Source organism: Schistocerca piceifrons, chromosome 1, assembly GCF_021461385.2.
Source record: "Schistocerca piceifrons isolate TAMUIC-IGC-003096 chromosome 1, iqSchPice1.1, whole genome shotgun sequence".
NCBI lineage: Eukaryota > Metazoa > Arthropoda > Insecta > Orthoptera > Acrididae > Schistocerca > Schistocerca piceifrons.
The window spans coordinates 1,013,059,330-1,013,078,039 of record NC_060138.1 but is presented as its reverse complement, the minus strand read 5'-3'; the positions used below and the strand labels follow the sequence as shown (position 1 = coordinate 1,013,078,039).

Here is an 18,710-nt window from a genome sequence, read left to right as displayed (position 1 = left end):
TCGCCATCGCGATCAATCCAATAATGGATTGCCTCCCAGCTGATGTATCAGGCTCCCTTTTCGTGGACGATTTTACCATCTATTGCAGCGCGCAGTGTGCACGTGTCCTGGAGCGCTGTCTTCAGCGTTCTCTTGACCGTCTTTACTCCTGGAGTGTCGCCAATGGCTTCCGTTTTTCTGCCGAGAAGACGGTCTGTATTAACTTCTGGCGCTACAAAGAGTTTCTCCCACCGTCCTTACGACTCGGTCCCGTCGCTCTCCCACTCGTGGAGACAATCAAATTTTTAGGCCTTACCTTTGACAGGAAACTTAGCTGGTCTCCACATGTGTCATATTTGGCCGCCCGTTGTACCCGTTCTTTAAATGTCCTCCGTGTTCTCAGTGGTATGTCGTGGGGAGCGGATCGAACCGTCCTACTTCGTCTATATCGGTCGATCGTCCGCTCCAAGCTGGATTATGGGAGCTTCGTATACTCCTCTGCACGGCCATCCATCTTACGCCGCCTCAACTCCATACAACATCGGGGTTTACGACTTGCGATCGGAGCATTTTATACCAGTCCCGTAGAGAGTCTTCATGCTGACGCTGGCGAATTGCCACTCACCTACCGGCGCGATATACTGCTTTGTCGGTATGCCTGTCGGCTACTGTCAATGCCCGACCATCCGTCTTATCGTTCCTTTTTTGACGACTCTCTTGACCTTCAATACGGGTTGTATGTCTCTGCCCTGCTACCCCCTGGAGTTCGCTTTCGTCGCTTCCTTCAGCACCTTCATTTTTCACTCCCTGCAACCTTTCGAGTGGGCGAGAGCCGCACGCCACCTTGGCTCCAGGCTCAGGTCCGCGTTCACCTCGACCTCAGCTCGCTCCCAAAAGAGGTCACCCCCGATTCGGTCTACCACTCCCGTTTTTTGGAACTTCGTTCGAAGTTCAACAACATGACTTCCATTTATACAGATGGCTCTAAGACCAATGACGGGGTCGGGTGTTCCTTTATTGTCGGGGCACAAAGTTTCCAATACCGGCTCCATGGCCATTGTTCGGTCTTCACAGCTGAGCTCTTTGCCCTCTACCAGGCTGTTCTTTACATCTGCCGCCACCGACATTCTGCTTATGTCATCTGCTCAGATTCCCTGAGCGCCATCCAGAGCCTCAGTGATCCGTACCCGGTTCACCCTTTCGTACACCGGATCCAACGCTCTCTTCAGCAGCTGGTGGACGTCGGTACGCCGGTTAGCTTTATGTGGGTTCCTGGCCATGTCGGTATCCCTGGGAACGAAGCTGCAGATGCCGCGGCCAAGGCTGCGGTCCTCCAGCCTCGGACAGCTTCTTGTTGTGTCCCTTCGTCCGATTTTAGCAGGGTCATTTGTCGGCGCGTTGTGTCGCTGTGGCATGCCGATTGGGCTGCACTTACCGACAACAAGCTTCGGGCCTTAAAACCTCTTCCCGTGGCTTGGACGTCCTCCTCACGCCCTTCTCGGCGGGAGGAGGTCGTTTTAGCAAGGTTAAGAATTGGACACTGCCGGTTCAGCCATCGCCATCTGCTGACGGCTGCGCCGGCACCGTTCTGCCCATGTGGGCACTTGCTGATGGTTAGACACATTTTAATGTCCTGTCCTGATCTTAACACACTGCGCCTCGATCTTAACCTGCCTAATACTTTCGATGCCATTTTAGCGGATGACCCACGAGCAGCTGCTCGTGTTCTTTGTTTTATGAATTTGACACACCTCGCTAAGGACATTTGATGATGTTTTTTAATCCTATGCCTGTCAGTCTGTCTTTTATTGTGTTTTCCCTTTTAGTTGTTGTTGTCAACTTGTGCCTCGCGGTGCATTCTTAGAGTAGTCAGGGCGCTAATGACCATTGAAGTTGTGCGCCCGAAAACCACAAAAAAAAAAAAAAAAAAAAAAAAAACCTCCCCTCCCCCCTCCTGCCATCTTTCCCAACCCCCCCCCTCCCGCCATCATTCCCACCCCCCCCTCCCCCAATCGCTCAACCCCTCCCACCTCAAGCCGTCTCTCCAACCCCTCCCCCCTCAAGCCGTCTCTCCAACCCCTCCCCCCTCAAGCCGTCTCTCCAACCCCTCCCCCCTCAAGCCGTCTCTCCAACCCCTCCCCCCTCACGCCGTCTCTCTCTCTCTCTCTCTCTCTCTCTCTCTCTCTCTCTCTCTCTCTCTCTCTCTCTCCAACCCCTCCCCCCTCACGCCGTCTCTCTCTCTCTCTCTCTCTCTCTCTCTCTCTCTCTCTCTCTCCCACCCCTACCCCCTCTCGCCATCTATATCTCCCACCCCTCACCCCTCCCGCCATCTATCTCTCCCACCCCTCCCACTATTCCTCAAATTGGGCCTAAACGCCTGATGGGTTGTACAAGTTACGCCGATAGTGCGTCCCCATCTGCACCTACGATCATGATGGGCTTTCCATGGCACCCGAAATCCAGCACGGTAGCCAACCCGTTGTGGTGGGGTCGTCATGTACCCTCTAGATTGTAGCCCCCTGACAACACAGGGATTGTACTGCCGATACCTGAGCTGCACCCTCCCCACGTCGGCCAAGGAGTAGACGCTCGTCTCCTTGGGGCATCAGGTCTCCCGGCAACGGTCATCCTGCCAGGTGGCGCCCGTGGGGAGAGCCCCTGGTCGGAGTGGGTGGTATCGGGGCGGACGTTTCGCAGATGAAACGTCAACATGTATCAGGTCGCTCTGCAGCCGAGTCTTTTAAAAAGAAAGGTACTGTCTCTGGTTCTGGTTCTCCTGCCCTTTCCCCCTTGGCCACTCCCTGGGAGGAAGGACAGCCCCGCCGGGTTGGGGCGAAGTACTTCCCTCTCTATTTAGTCTGTTCTCGGACTGATGGGGGGACGTTCGCCACCTCCAAGCCCATGTTCTTTGTTCAGCACATCGAGGACATCTTCGGGGAAATCGAGGCTCTCAGTAAAACGCGTTCGGGGTCCGTTCTTATAAAGACCACCTCCGCCACACAGTCGGCGGCGCTCCAGGCGTGTGACCGACTAGGGGACATCCCAGTGTCCATTGTCCCGCATATGGCACTGAATAGGACGCAGGGGGTTATTTTTCATTGGGACCTCCTGCTGCAATCTGATGAGGAGCTCAGGGCCAACCTGGAGCGCCGAGGCGTGCATTTCGTCTGGCGAGTCCAGCGCGACCCCAAAGATCGTCGCACCGACACCGGGGCCTTTATCGTCAGCTTCGAGGGGGACGTTCTCCCGGAGAAGGTAAAGGTGATGTGCTACCGGTGCAACGTGCGACCTTACGTCCCGCCTCCTATGCGCTGCTTTCGGTGTTTGCGCTTTGGGCACATGTCGTCAAGGTGCGAGGCTGAGCCCCTTTGTGGCGCTGGGGACGTCCTCTTCGTGAGGAACATACATGCACCCCACCACCTCGGTGCGTTAATTGTCCTGGCATCCACTCGCCTAGATCTTTAGACTGCCCCGCGTGTCAGAAGGAGATGATGATTCAAGAACTCAAAACTTTGGATCGTCTCTCTTATTCTGAGGCGAGGAAGAACTATGACCACCTCCATCCCGTGCCGTTGACAACTTCGTTTGCCTCAGTCGTGTCCACAGTATCCTCACCCCTATCCTGTCCCCCCTCCACCTCCTCACCCCATCCGGGGTCTATGCCTCCGCCTCCCACATCCCTCCCTCCCTTACAAATCCTCCTCCCTTGCGGCCCCCACCCCCTCTGCCCCAGGGGCCACCCTTACTGCCCCCCCCCCCCCCCCCCACCTCTTCTCAGGCGTCCATCGGGGAAACGTTCCGGACTCCGGCTTCCGAGGTCCGGCGTTCCAAAACGGACACCACGCGTGAGGACCTTCTTCGGGTCCCGCCCACCATCCCTCTGCCTCCTCGGACTTCCAAGAAGGCCTCCAAGAAGTAGTTCTTATCCCCCTCTCCACCCCGGCGCGATTCGTCTGACGCTCCATCTGTGAGTCGCTGCTCCCGGCCGTCCTCAGTTTCGCCGGGACGCTCTGCTGCCAGATGCTCAGCTGGCCTCTCGTCGGCAAATGATGCTGCCCCTCCTACGCAACCCGGGACAGCGGCCGCAGCTGGCTACGACTCAATGGAACAGGGTCCGCCTTCTGCCGGTTGTAGTGTTGTTCCCTCGAAACCTGGCCCTCCGCGGCTGTCGAAGTGACCAGCTCTTCACCCGTTTCGTTCCCCCTTTTTTCTGACTAGCGATGGCTTTGTTACATTGGAACATAAGAGGTATTCCATCTAATCTGCTCGTCCTTGGTCTCCAGGAAACCAAGTTGCGCCCAACTGACAGTATTGCTTTTACCCACTATACCTCAGAGCGGTATGACCTCACCACTGTGGACGGTATTCCAGCTCATGGTGGGGTCATGTTGTTCGTTCGGGACGATGTCTATTACCATCCCATCCCATTGACCACCCCACTCCAAGCAATAGCTGTCCGTATTACTCTTTCTGCTTTTACTTTTTCTGTTTGTACCGTCTACACTCCATCGTCATCCGCAGTTAGTCGAGCTGACATGATGCACCTGATTGTTCAGCTTCCTCCGCCGTTTTTATTGTTTGTATTGTTTGGCGACTTCAATGTCCATCATCCCCTTTGGGGCTCTCCTGCAACCTGTCAGAGAGGCTCACTCTTGGCGGATGTCTTCAACCATCTCCATCTTGTCTGCCTCAATACTGGCGCCCCGACTTTCCTCTCGGACTCTACTCATACCTACTCCCACTTGGACCTCTCGATGTGTTCTACCACTCTTGCCCGTCGGTTCGAGTGGTATGTCCTTTCTGACACCTATTCGAGCGACCACTTCCCCTGTGTCGTTCGTCTCCTGCACCACACCCCATCCCCACGTCCTTCGAGCTGGAACATATCGAAAGCTGGCTGGGGACTTTACTCCTCCCTGGCGACCTTTCCGGACTATGATTTTCCCAGTTGTGACAGTCAGGTCGAATACCTCACAGCTGTTATCATCAATGCTGCCGAACGTTCCATTCCTCATACTACCTCTTCTATACATCGCGTTTCCGTCCCCTGGTGGAATGAGGTTTGTAGAGACGCTATCCGTGCTCGACGACGTGCTTCATGCACCTTTCGCCGCCATCCTACATTGGTGAATTGTATTGGATACCAACGACTCCGAGCGCAATGCCGTAGAGTCATCAAAGACAGCAAAAAAGCTTGTTGGGCCTCTTTCACCAGCTCCCTTAACAGTTTTACTCCCTCTTCTGTCGTTTGGGGTGGCCTGCGCTGGCTGTCGGGCATTAAGGCCCACTCCTCGGTACGTGGCCTGACCTCTGGTAATGAGGTCCTTGTTGATCCTGAGTCTGTCTTCAATGCCTTTGGCCGCTTTTTCACGGGGGTTTCAAGCTCCGCCCATTACCACCCTGCCTTCCTTCCCAGGAAAGAGGCAGAAGAGGCTCGGCGACCTTCCTTCCACTCGCTGAATCTGGAACATTATAATGCCCCCTTTACTATGCGGGACCTCGAACGTGCACTTGCACTGTCCCGGTCCTCTGCTCCGGGGCCAGATGCCATTCACGTTCAGATGCTGGCACACCTTTCTCCGGCAGGCAAAAGCTTCCTTCTTCGTACCTAACAATCGCGTATGGACCGAAGGTCAAATCCCCATGCGTTGGCGTGACGCCATCGTTGTTCCTATACCCAAACCCGGGAAGGATAGACACCTTCCTTCTACTTATCGCCCCATTTCTCTTACAAGCTGTGTCTGTAAGGTGATGGAGCGCATGGTTAACGCTCGGTTAGTTTGGATTCTTGAATCTCGACGGCTACTTACCAATGTTCAATGCGGCTTTCGTCGCCGCCGCTCCGCTGTTGACCACCTTGTGACCTTGTCGACATTCATCATGACCAACTTTTTGCAAAAGCGCCAAATGGTAGCCATGTTCTTTGATTTGGAGAAGGCTTATGATACCTGTTGGAGAGGAGGTATCCTCCGCACTATGCAGAGGTGGGGTCTACGCGGTCGCCTGCCCCTTTTTATTGATTCCATTTTAACCGATCGACAGTTTAGGGTACGTGTGGGTTCCGTATTGTCCTACGTCTTCCTCCAGGAGAATGGAGTGCCTCAGGGCTCCGTCTTGAGCGTAGCCCTTTTTGCCATAGCGATCAATCCAATTATGGATTGCATTCCACCTACTGTCTCAGGCTCTCTTTTTGTCGATGACTTCACGAACTACTGCAGTGCCCAGAGAACATGCCTTCTGGAGCGCTGCCTTCAGCGTTGTCTAGACAGCCTATACTCATGGAGTGTAGCAAATGGCTTCCGGTTCTCTGAAGAGAAGATGGTTTGCATCAACTTTTGGCGATATAAAGCGTTCCTTCTGCCATCCTTACATCTCGGTCCCGTTGTTCTCCCATTCGTGGAAACAACTAAGTTTCTAGGGCTCACACTGGACAGAAAACTTTGTTGGTCTCCGCACGTCTCTTATTTGGCTGCCCGTTGTACACGTTCCCTTAATGTCCTCAGAGTTCTTAGTGGTTCATCTTGGGGAGCGGATCGCACTGTCCTGCTTCGCTTTTATCGGTCCATAGTCCGATCAAAGCTGGATTATGGGAACCTCGTCTACTTGTCTGCTCGGCCATCCCTCTTACGCCGTCTCAACTCCATCCACCATCGGGGGTTACGTCTTGCGGCCGGAGCATTCTACACTAGTCCCGTCGAGAGTCTTTATGCTGAAGCTGCCAAATTACCATTGATCTACCTGCGTGACGTACTGCTGTGTCGGTATGCCTGCCAGCTGTTGTCAATGCCCGACCACCCCTCTTATCAGTCCTTCTTTGCCGATTCTCTCGATCGTCAGTATGAGTTGTATGTGTCTGCCCTTCTGCCCCCGGGAGTCCGCTTTCGTCGCCTGCTTCGACAATTGGATTTTGCCCTCCCTACCACCTTCAGAGAGAGTGTGAGCCCGACACCACTTTGTGACCAGGCTCCGGTTCATATTTATCTCGACCTCAGCTCGCTCCCGAAGGAGGGTACTCCGGCTGCAGTGTATTGCTCACGGTTTGTCGAACTTCGTGCGCGACTTGCTAGTCACACCTTTATTTACACTGATGGCTCCAAAACTGATGATGGTGTCGGCTGTGCCTTTATTGTCGGGGCCGTCACCTTTAAATACCGGCTCCTCGACCAATGTTCCAGCTTTATGGCCGAGCTTTTTGCTCTCTCATCAGGCCGTTCAGTTTGCCCGCCGCCACCGCCATTCATCATATGTACTCTGCTCTGATTCACTCAGTGCTCTTCAGAGCCTTGGAGCTCTGTATCCGGTCCATCCCTTGGTGCAATGGATCCAGCAGTCCCTCCATTCTTTTGCTGATGATGGCTCTCCTGTCAGCTTTCTGTGGGTTCCCGGCCATGTAGGAGTGCCTGGGAATGAGGCCGCTGATGCTGCAGCCAAGGCTGCAGTCCTCCTGCCTCGGCCAGCCTCCCATTGTGTCCCGTCATCTGACGTTAGTGGGGTTGTTTGTAAGAGGCTTGTGTCCTTGTGGTGTTTTCGTCCTGGTACACAACTGCTGAATTGTCTGTTGGAAGACATGTCTCGCAATATCCTGCTCTACTCTCCTTGTAACACTTTCCCCAAGTACATCGTCCAGGCAACTGCTCTCAATAATTGATAATCAGTAGTCAGTCTCACTGCAACCAAGATAGTGTTTATTTGAGTGCCCGTGCGGTTGGTTATTTGAATGTGTGTACTTTTGCTAGAAAAAGAGTAAGAACTCGAAAGCTATTGTGAGCTCTATTTCTGTTGTGTGTCTATGCACTTTACATTAGTGGTTAACTTTGCCTAGTTTTAGTATTGTTCCATCCAGGATTTTACATTATTGTTGTTTTTGATCTGTGGTAGCTTTGACATAGGATTATGTTCTTAGTGTGGCTTCCTCATCACCTTCTCCTGTCAAATTTTTAGTAGGCAGTTATACTGATGGCACACTTGTACTTTGCACCTGAGTGAAAGATGCGGGGAGTGGAAGCGTGTGATTTGTTCGTAGCTCACTGGTTGCTGAGACAGGCCCCACCCACTTCTCCCAGAGTAGCTAGCTTATAGGTTATAAAAGAATTGAAGATGTAATGGATTAATACTTCGCAGAATTGACAGAGAATGGTTAGTGAGGTGCTAGAAGGTCCAGGTACAGTCTTTTCACACATTTTTGCTATGGTTGGCAATGAGCATAAACATTCCTGAGCAGCACAAAGTTGGGCAACTTCCAATGACCATAGAGGGGCAAAGTAAGTGTGTGACCAGTACATAAAATTGGTAATGAATATTATCATTTTGGAATGCTATGTTGCTGTTACTGCCAATCTTAATAATAAGTGCACTTCTCTCCTTGTGTTTTCAATGGATGTAATATTTCCTCCTCATTTTGTTTTTGCTTTAGTTTGTGTGTTTATATAGCAATATTTTTCTGTGCCACATTTTTATATAAATCAGAAATGGTAGTCGTGAGTTGAATTACTCTTTCAGTTCTGAGGGCATTCTGTCTCACAGTCTTGTTTAGGATGAAAAGTCTTTAAGAATTTCCAAATGGGTTCAGACTCAATTCAGAATGAAGCACCATTTAATTACTGCCTAAATTATTTAATAATGTAAAGCTTCTTTGATATTGTTTTGTCTGGTAGTTATCTTTGGTATCACAGAGGTCTAGTGGAATGCTTTTTATTTGTGCAAAAGACTGAGTCTGTTGGTAGGACAGCAGTGTCGTCGTTGGTGTAATTGTCTTCTGTGATTGGTTTTCTTGTTTCATGATTACATTACATTTATTTATCTCATCACTCAGAAAATGCTCCTTTCTTCACCAACTGGCCTCAGGTCCTGTATCATGATGTTATAATTACAAATCTTAAGTCGTCGTCATGTAAGGAGGGCGTACAAGAAAATAAATGTCTTGCAGTTGTTTTCTGAGAGAGGTGCATGAAAGACTGTTACATGTTCATGAACTGCAAGTGAGTGCTATTCAAAGGAAAAATCAACACCATCATCTCCACCTTACTTCTACCTTCCCCTTCAATTATTTGTACTGCACTCAACAATATTTTCTTTATACAGTAACATGGTTTTGCCCAGGGCAGCATTATCAGTGTTAAGGAGTGCCAGCTCATAAATTATGTGGTCTGTTGTTCTTTTTGACCTGTTTAATAATGTTGAGAACCCATGTTTCAGTTATCACTTGTTTTTGAATTGTGGAATCGACTGGCCATTTGGCCATGGTTGTCTGATAGACATAAATATGACTACCATTGTGTAGCCCAAACTCCTAGTGCTTCCGCTTTAGAGTTGCACAGCAGGACTATTAAGCCTCTACAGAGACTAGACCCCTAAATAGTCAGGTGAACTCTGCACATCTGCAATCAGTATCTCCTTCAGGACTAGGATACTATGTGCTTTGCCCAAAACATTCAGCCCATTTCTATTGCATTTCCAAGAGAGAAAAAGAATAAAGGAAGGAAAGAAAGGAAGAAACATAAGGAGAAAATGCCATTGTCTTGACTTGAAAGTGGGTCTCATTTTTCCAAGAAGTGACCTACTTGTGGTGAGTGTGAACTTGTTCACCAAGGCCCATTTACTATGAGACAATGATGTCAAGCTCCAAACTGTCAATACACTGCTGTGATGCAACCATTGGCAGCCAAAGCATGAATAAGCTCATCCATAGGAGTTTTCTGCTTGGTGTCAGTTGAGCTGTGGTTTCTGATTTGTCAAGACTTCGTTCTTATTTGCCATGTATATATACATGATATCCCCTGTTAACCATAGACACATCATGGTGTGGGAACAATGCCAAACACTTGATTGTCTTGGACTCACTGTTCCTGAGGAAACTACTCCATATTCGATCTATTGGTGCAAGTTTCTCAACCTTCACACAGAACTTAGTGATAGTACCTTTGTGTAGTCTCATGTCTCTCAGCCTGGCCATGGTGTCAGCTATGCCTTCATCATTGGCATTTTTGGTATCAGCTTCAGGAACACTGCTCAGTATTTACAGCAGAGCTCTCACCTCATTTCAGGCCATGCAGTATACTGGGCAACACAGCATAAAAGACCACAGCATTGACATAGACAAATTTGATGTTCTAACAAGGGAAGGCAACCTTGCATTGAAGACCACTGGGAAATGATAAAAATTAATGTGGAAGAAGTGGTACTAGAAGTACGTGGATAAAGAAAACGAAGGAAGAAAAATCAGAGATTTTCAGAAAAATGTGAGCAAAAAGTGAAAGAAAGAAGAGCGGCAAAGGAAAACACCTACAAGAGGATTCCAGTGAAAGTAAAGAAGCATCTGAAAACGTTAATAGAGAAACTAAAAATCTTCTCAGAAGGAATAAGAGAGAACATGTGGGTAGTGTAATCAAAAGACCAAAGAAGGATAAAAGGTCTGGGAATAAAAGAGGTTTTTACAGATCATTTACATTTTTCAGAAAAAGATATATACCACAGATGTGTGGCATCAGAGATAAAAGTGGCAATACAGAACTGGAAAGATCCAAGGTATAGAAATTTGGAGGGAATATTTTGAGGAGCTTCTAAATTTTGAATATGGAAGTGAAGAAATGGAGCAACAACATGATCATCAGAGGGTAGATCCCTTCGTGGAACCATCGACAATGAAAGAGACAGTAGACTCAATCAAAATACTGAAAAACAACAATGCTCCAGGAAGAGATGGCAAGTAACAGCTGAATTGTTTAGGAAGGGAGGAATAAAAATTGCAAAACAAATACACAAAGTTCTTACAAACATCTGGAATGAAGAAAGAATGCCAGAGGAGTGGACAGAAGCGATAAAAATACCAGTTCATAAAAAGGATGACAAACAATGGTGCAGGAACTACAGAGGCATCTCATTAATTAGCAATACCTATAAAGTGTTCTCAAATATCCTCCAGACAAAATTAGAACCATATTTAAAAGAGATAATAAATGAGAAACAAATGGGATTTATGAAGAATCATTCAACCACTGACCATATATTAATACTGAAAGAGGGCATATCCAAATATTGGAAGTACAATGATCAATGGCAATAAAGGTTGTTGATTTTAAGAAAGCCGTGATACTATATGCAGAGATAAGTTGTGAGAGAAAATGAAGAGATTCAGAATAGCGAAGAACATTATAAATCTTTTGAAAGTGACACTGAAAGTCTCAAAAAGTGTAGTGGAAATGGAGGGAGACTATTTCAAGGCCTTTGACATAAAAACAGGAATCAGGCAAGGAGATGGAATATCACCCCTCTCATTCATCATTGTAATACAGGAAGCGTTACACGCAGCAAGTGAAGCAGAAGAGGAAATTAAAATGGGAACAAAAATAAATTTACTGGTCTTTTCATATGACGTAGCGCTAATCTCTGAGTATCTTGGTGACCTTAAAATACTAGCAAAAAGACTTTCAAAAAGGAAAGGAAGCTGGATTAGAAGTAAATGATGAGAAAAAATATTCAGAGGTTAAAATGAAATTACAGAACAAACAGATGGGAAACACTGTAGATGGATAACCATACATTTGAAGAAGTAGGCGAGTTTAAATATCTGGTCGTAGTAGTTAACAACGAAAACAATGAGAAGCAAGAGACCGAGGCGAGGATCAAAAGCTGCATAAACACTCTGCATCATACACACTCAACAAACTACCGTCATTTAAAAAATTTTTAAGGAGGAACTGAAGTAAAAATACATAAAACTGTAGTCAGACTAGTATTACTATATGGTGTAAAATATGGAAAGTAGATAAATGCAGGGAGAGAAAGATAAATACAGGGAGAGAAAGATAAGTTTTTGAAAATGAAATCCTGCGAAAGATATTTGGACTAATGTATGAGGGAGGAGAATGGTGAAGATAGAAAGAACAGGGAGCTGTACAGTGAACCGGATTTAGTTGTGGGAGCCAAGAGAAGACGACTAAGATGGACCAGCCACATCTATAGAAGAGAGCAGGGATCTTTACTGAGAGATGACTCGTGGAATAAAATGGAAGGCTGAAGAACTTTAGGCAGGCTGAAAATTAGATCGAGAGACTAGGTCGCCAAAGATCTCTAGGTACTGGGAGTAAGAAAAGATGATGCCGAAGACGGAATACTGTGCAAGAGGCTCCTTGACGAGGCCAAAAATAGACTGCAGTTTGTGAGGTCAGAAGAGTAAGAGTAGAGTAGAGTAGCAATATGGCAAAGGACATTTAATCTTTAGTTTGGGATATCCATTTCTATGCAGCTTTTTTTGTGTACTCTTCTCCAAGAGGAAGTCCTTGTTCTTAGCTCTCTTTCTTTCTGTCAATTGGGCGTAACGTGTAGTCGCTTTTAACTCCTTTTTTGTTGTAGTGGTCTAAGGTTGTAACATAGGCGTCTATGACCTTATTTGTTTTTGTGCCATAAAACAAAATGAACTAACCCCATTGTTTTGTACAGTATTATATTCAGCACCTGCGTAGTTCAGAGCTGTACTCCACATAAGCTGACTAGGCATAAATAATTCTATGAAACAAAATAATGAATGTGATTGAAGAACATTGTTCATCTGATTGCATTAAAAAAAAAGTGAAGTATTTTCTCTGTAAGACTTTCATTTATACTACAGAAAAGAATTAGAGAACAGTCCTTGTACAGAAGTAGTTCCATTTTCACTGTCAGATTAGGTATGTGTCCATATGGGTGTGTTGGTTGCTTGAGTGTTTTTTAAGTGTCAGCATTTATTGTTACTGTGTGAAAATGCACCAGTCTGTGAGAAATCCTCCAGTATTGTCGCCAGTTTGAAATTCACTTTGATAAAGTTAGTAAAAATCAAATGTGTCCATCACTAAAGATGTACTATCAAAAGAAACAATTTACAACGGACTTCAGGACATTTTTAAGAAAGATTTAATTGAGGACATTGCTGTTAAATTTTCAAAGTAATGTACATTTATAGGAATGTCATTACTTTTGACACAGTCTTCCAACGAATCTGCGACCATGTTGGGTCAGTAATATAGGAATGTCATTGCCTGTATAGACCGTATAATTCTTATTAGGTTGTTCTCATTAAAACTGAGTTGCAACTGTTGTTTTTGAAATCATTTTGTTTAATTGTTGTTTGGATTGCTGCTTCTTTTCTTGCATGTTGCTGCTTGCTATTAAAATTGTTTTGCTAATTTTCCATGTTTTTGTGATGCATGGAGTTTTTGAATGCAATAAGAATGAAGCTAGTCTGCTCAGTGGACCTTGTAGTAAAAATTAATTTGGTTTTTTAACAGTTAATGCTGAAAATTGCTACAGATGTGGTAAGCATTGTAAATATTTTAGAAAGACTCTATTATCCATGGTAAAGATTGAGGACAGAGATTATTTTTTTAAAAATGTTAATCTTTCATAAACCTCAATTGTTGTCCAGTTAATATCTGGTCACATAATTTCAGTGTTCCTCACTATATTATTCAGTGATTAGATGTGGAACTAAAAGAAAATGTAAAAGATGAGTTGCTGGGTTATTTTACTACAGTTATGTACTACACTAAGATTGTTTCAGTAGTATCATTAATAGAAGATCCTTCATTAATTGCAGAGTTGCAGATCCTTCCCAAAGAGAGAATCTTGGAATAATTGTGCAGTACAAGGTCAAAGTGAAGCTCTGTCTGGGCGCACTTGGAGGGTACGTAGAATGTTAATTTACAGTTCCAAATTTCATTTATTCCTTCCTTCCACTTCTTACTCTCACCCTTATGTTCTTAGCTGTTTGTACATAATCCAAAATTCATTTTGTTACTAGCAATGCTTCTTAAGTCTGTGCTGTTTCCTGTACATGTAATTTGTCATTGTAATACTGAAGTACTGAATTTTCTAGTGTTTATAGTAAGATATTAACTGCTTTCCTTTTCTTGATTTTCTTTACACTTTTCCCTTTTTTGTAATTCTTAAAATTTTTAAGCATCTTTTTTTAAACTTTCCATTACTGTGCAGATTTATTTTATAAATTTCAGATGTATTGTTTTAATGTAATAAACAGATTGTTAATAACCTCTTATCACTGTTATTAGTGCTGATCATTTGTTCCTTAAATTCCTCAGATCTACAGAAAATTTTATAGTAATGTAAAACTAACATAGTCAACATTTGGTTGTTGTTACAGTGTATTAAAATAAGAGTAGATATTGCTGTTCAGAACTAGATTTACATTTTCTTACTGAAAAAGGCAAGATTTTTTTTATGTCTGGAGTTTTATTTTAATTCAAATAATTCTCCAAAGACCCTGGTCTGATATCTGCTTAAATAAATTTCGTGTAATAGCTCTTCCTCTTATGGTATACTTAGTTTCCTGCTGAAATATAAGTAATTTATTTTATTACTGGTAACAGATTTTTGCTGCAGGTTAAGAGGATTTGCTTTTCTGTAAGTGCACTCTCACTGCTGCAGGCAGATGAGGGACAAAGAGAGGGATTGGGCAATGAGGAGTTGTTAGTTGTGGGAGAGATAAACAGGTGACACTCTGAGGCAATGATGAAATGGAGATTAATGCTTACAATAAATCACAAAACTGAGGCAGTACCAATTATTAAATAGCCATTGTGTGTGTGTGTGTGTGTGTGTGTGTGTGTGTGTGTGTGTGTGTGTGTGTCAGGTGGGAGGGTGACAGCATTACAGTTATGGGATATACTTTGTAAATTTCAATTTCAGAGACTTGATTGCCGAGCTGCCGTTTATTCTGATGCATCCTAAACCTGAAGAAGAGCCAGCACCATCTACAGCCCGGCCATCTCCATCACATGCAGTAAAGGAAGGTGGTGAAGATGTTGTGCCTGTTGACACAAACCTTATCCAACTTGATACGTAAGTATTTCCTAATGGTCTTTGTTTTATTGCACAATTACACCAACGGGCCAGAAAAAGAAGTTTTTTTCTTTTATATCATTCTTACGTCCACCCATTATACAGATTTAGATTTTCTGTGGTTTGCTTGAATCTATTAAGGCAAATGTGGACTTGCTCAGCTTGAAAATGCACCCCCTTCTTTCTTTTTTGTAGTCCTCATAAACATCATATTTTTTAACAACCTGAAAGAGAACATGAGTGTTATTGTTTATTGAACTATGGGAGAAATATTGAGGCATATGGTAGCCATGCTGATCAGTGGAAATGCTTTCCAAATGGATGCATGCATGTGCGTGCGTGCGTGCGTGCCTTCCCCCCCTACCTCACACACACACACACACACACACTACCTCTTGTGCCTCCTGGCTGCTGTGTCAGTGAGAATTTTCGTTATTTATGTGGTGGGTATTGATTAAACCTTGTATGTGTATTAGTATTAATTTTGAATAGGGATACTAAGCAGTACCATTCTAGTTGTGTGTCACTGTTATATTTTTGGTTTTAATAGAGAGCTTCAATTCTCCTGCATCTGTCCTGTCATTTTCCGTCCTTTCTCCCATTACTATCTTAGATATGTTGATGAGAGTCTTACACTGTATATCAAAATCAGTTGCTTCTTTATATTAGATTATGAGATGAAATTAGAAATTATGAATTACTGAATGGACAGAAATAATAATGTGGTCCTTGTATACTGAATGGACAGAAATAATAATGTGGTCCTTGTAGCAGCAAACTGCTTTGTCATAAATCTAAACGAAAACTTACATAACTTGAGTTTTACTTTATAATTGACTGCTTGTATTGTTAAATAGTTATGATTTGAACTGTTGTTTGCTCATTATTTTCACAGGGAAGGAATATGCCCTGATCAAGATGATGATATAATCTTTGAAGATTTTGCAAGACTGCGATTGAAAGGTGCAGAAACAGATGCTTGAAAATGGTCATCGTTGGAAAAAAAAAAACACTTCGCTTCTTCATTGTGCACAGAAATTACTTTGTGTGGAGTAATAAGTGACACTGCAATAATCACAGCAGTGAATCCTTTTAACTTGAAGGTTGCAACTTCCATTTGAAGCTCTGGGGTTTAACTTGTAATTTATATGCTTCTTGAAGTAACCAGAGGTTTCAGACAATAGAGGAAGTGATAATGGCATACGTGTAAGGTGGGGTGGCATTTTCTGGTGTTAAGTGATTAGTACTGAATAACAACATAGCCATTTTCATTTTTATATTTTTTGTATTGCATAGTAATACAACAGTCCCTTCACTGTATTCTACTGTTACCTTATGTTGCTACACATTATTTTAGTTACGTGTCATCAGTCTGAGCATTTTAATTGGTATTTTTAGTGATCTCTCTCTCTCTCTCTCTCTCTCTCTCTCTCTCTCTCTCTCTCTCACACACACACACACACACACACACACACACACACACACACACACATATATGTTGACCTAGTCAGGAGATAAGGACTGTAAGATACTTGCCGTTTGTACAATTTTTAACCATAGACAAGATTCTGTTGTTGTTTCTTATCCTGTAGGTAATGACTTACTTTAAACTGGAATAATAATCCAGTTGCTGTAGCCTGCAATAATGTAATACTTTGTTTGCCTGTGCACATAGGCCAGTACATGATAGTCTATAGAGGTGATTGTGTATTGCTATAGATTGTGTTCCTCTTTAATCCAGTCACCAGAGATCAATTTCTTTTTGTTGTTGTATGTACTTTTGAGTGTAAAAGAAACTGCAGAAATGTTTATCAGTTGTTATTGAATATTGGTTCCTTAAATTTTGCCAGTATTCATGGTATGCACCAAATGTAAACACCCTGCATTAAACTTTTTAAATCAAATCTGTTAGTTGAGACGTTGTTGTTGTTGTTGTCGTTTTTTTTAACTAGAGTATAACTAGATTAAAATATTGGAATCATGAGAAAACCATTTGATGTAGTATTTAGAGACATTATCTTTTTTTCCAAAAACTAAAGAAAAAAACCCCCTCACTCACATGCACAAGCTTGTGTTACACTGTAATAGTGTAGTCCCACCATGGTGTGAGGAAGTGTTTATTTTAAAGAATATTTGTGACTTCAATAAAAAAAAACTTATTTTTCACCTGGAAAATGCTGTTTTTCGTGGTCAGCTCTCTTGGTTGAGGCACAAAAATTCTCTCTCCCAGTTGGCATATTCGTATGTTTCCTAAATTTATATCTCAGTAAATATCTTAATTAATCACTTTCTTTGTGGGATGTCACTTTCTTCCTTTAATATTTATATGACTTTCCTGTTCGATACATTTTAGCGCATTTCTTCTGGAACTATGTATAGCAGTCCATAATCTCACAAGAATTATATTATTTGTTCTCTAATGATGGTGGTGGTGGTGATGACGACGATGATGATGATGATGATGATGATGATGATGATGATGAACTTTGACTCAATTACGTCATCATATGGTTGCCTTTTCATACATGGAAACAACAAGTAAGTGCACAAAACTAGGTCAGATAGGTGGGGCAAGAAAATTATGTCATTTTTGGCTGGTCATTAAAAGTCAATGGACAATTTTGGCAACAATCATCCTCATTCCCAGAGTTTTTCAAAATTCACTGACCTGAGCCCCAACACAGTCTAGTTAATGCTGTCTTATTTTCAGTGGTCAGTCATTGGTTCTCGAGAAAATTAACAAACTGAATCAATGTTTTTGTCTCTTTTGGTAGTTAACAAATTTCCAGAACATGACTTGTCATCCATTAACATGTAAACATTTGTGACTTGTGAAAACAATGTGCTCATCAGTCTTTCCCAAAGTGTCATCCTTGTGAACTGCTTTCACCGTAACAGTGCTGCAACATTTTTGCTGAACAGAAAAAAAATGTAACCGTTTATACATTGTTCATGTAAATGTAACACCTAAAAAAATGAGATAAGAGCAAGCCAACTGCAACTGAGAAAATCCTTTAAGTGCAGATAAAACCTTCCAGGGTCATCACAGGCAATACTAAACTCAAAAGTTAGTATATTATAAACATCCCTCTGTGTCAGGACAGGGTTTTATTGGAGACCTGTGGATATCTGTTGATAACATGTGAAATAGCTTCTGATTTCAAACAAAGGAAAACCAATTGCTCAGTGAGGTTTGGTTTTATTAAAGAAACAAAGAAAGGAAAAAAATAATATAATCCATTGTGGTTAATGTTTGTATCATGACTGGGTTACATTTGTAAAACATGCAAGGAGAGACTTCACACTCCATGACCAACTTAGAATGTTTCGGAAAAAAATGGTTACTACTACAGTATGTGAGAGGGTGAAATTAGTTCTAGTTGTATACACTGAAATATGAGCACAGTGTTATGAAATATTTGTAGCACAAACACCATGGAAACTTCGTATATATGGAATGTAGTAGTAGTTTCGCACAATACCCAAAAAGTGATACACTGTGAGGCTATCAAAGAAAGGTAGGCTGTGCTTTGTTCCACTGTTTTAGACTAATTGTCTTGAGGGGTGGTGGTGGTGTGTGTGTGTGTGTGTGTGTGTGTGTGTGTGTGTGTGTGTGGTGGTGGTGGTTTTTTTTTTTTCCCCCCCCCCAGATGTAGGCCACTAAGCCTTCCCCATCCACTCCTACTGTTTAAGACGGTTGTTCCTGGATGTCCCAATAGCCTATTCCTTACTCTGGTAAGAATTTTTGATATATTGTTTTTGCACACACACTGTCTACTGCATGTTCATTTTATATGATCACATATCAAATGCTTTGTTTCTTTTTTGCTGGTTATTGTGTGGCTGACTGTCTATTTGTGCAGTAATTCTCGTATGTCTCCCTCCCTATTCAAATAGTC

The 18,710-nt window shown here is 43.7% G+C and overlaps 1 protein-coding gene across 3 annotated transcripts in view; it reads left to right on the top strand.

The window, feature by feature from the left end:
* Window positions 1-18,425, top strand: part of LOC124801998 (beta-arrestin-1) — a 522,503-nt gene extending 504,078 nt beyond the window's left edge. For all 3 annotated transcript variants that reach the window (XM_047263118.1, XM_047263136.1, XM_047263127.1), the window contains exons 11-13: window positions 13,550-13,636; window positions 14,659-14,811; window positions 15,707-18,425. In XM_047263118.1, coding sequence (XP_047119074.1) covers window positions 13,550-13,636; window positions 14,659-14,811; window positions 15,707-15,794 — 328 coding nt within the window. In that variant the 3' untranslated portion in view covers window positions 15,795-18,425. The remainder of the gene's footprint in view (window positions 1-13,549; window positions 13,637-14,658; window positions 14,812-15,706) is intronic.
* Window positions 18,426-18,710: the final 285 nt, after the last annotated feature.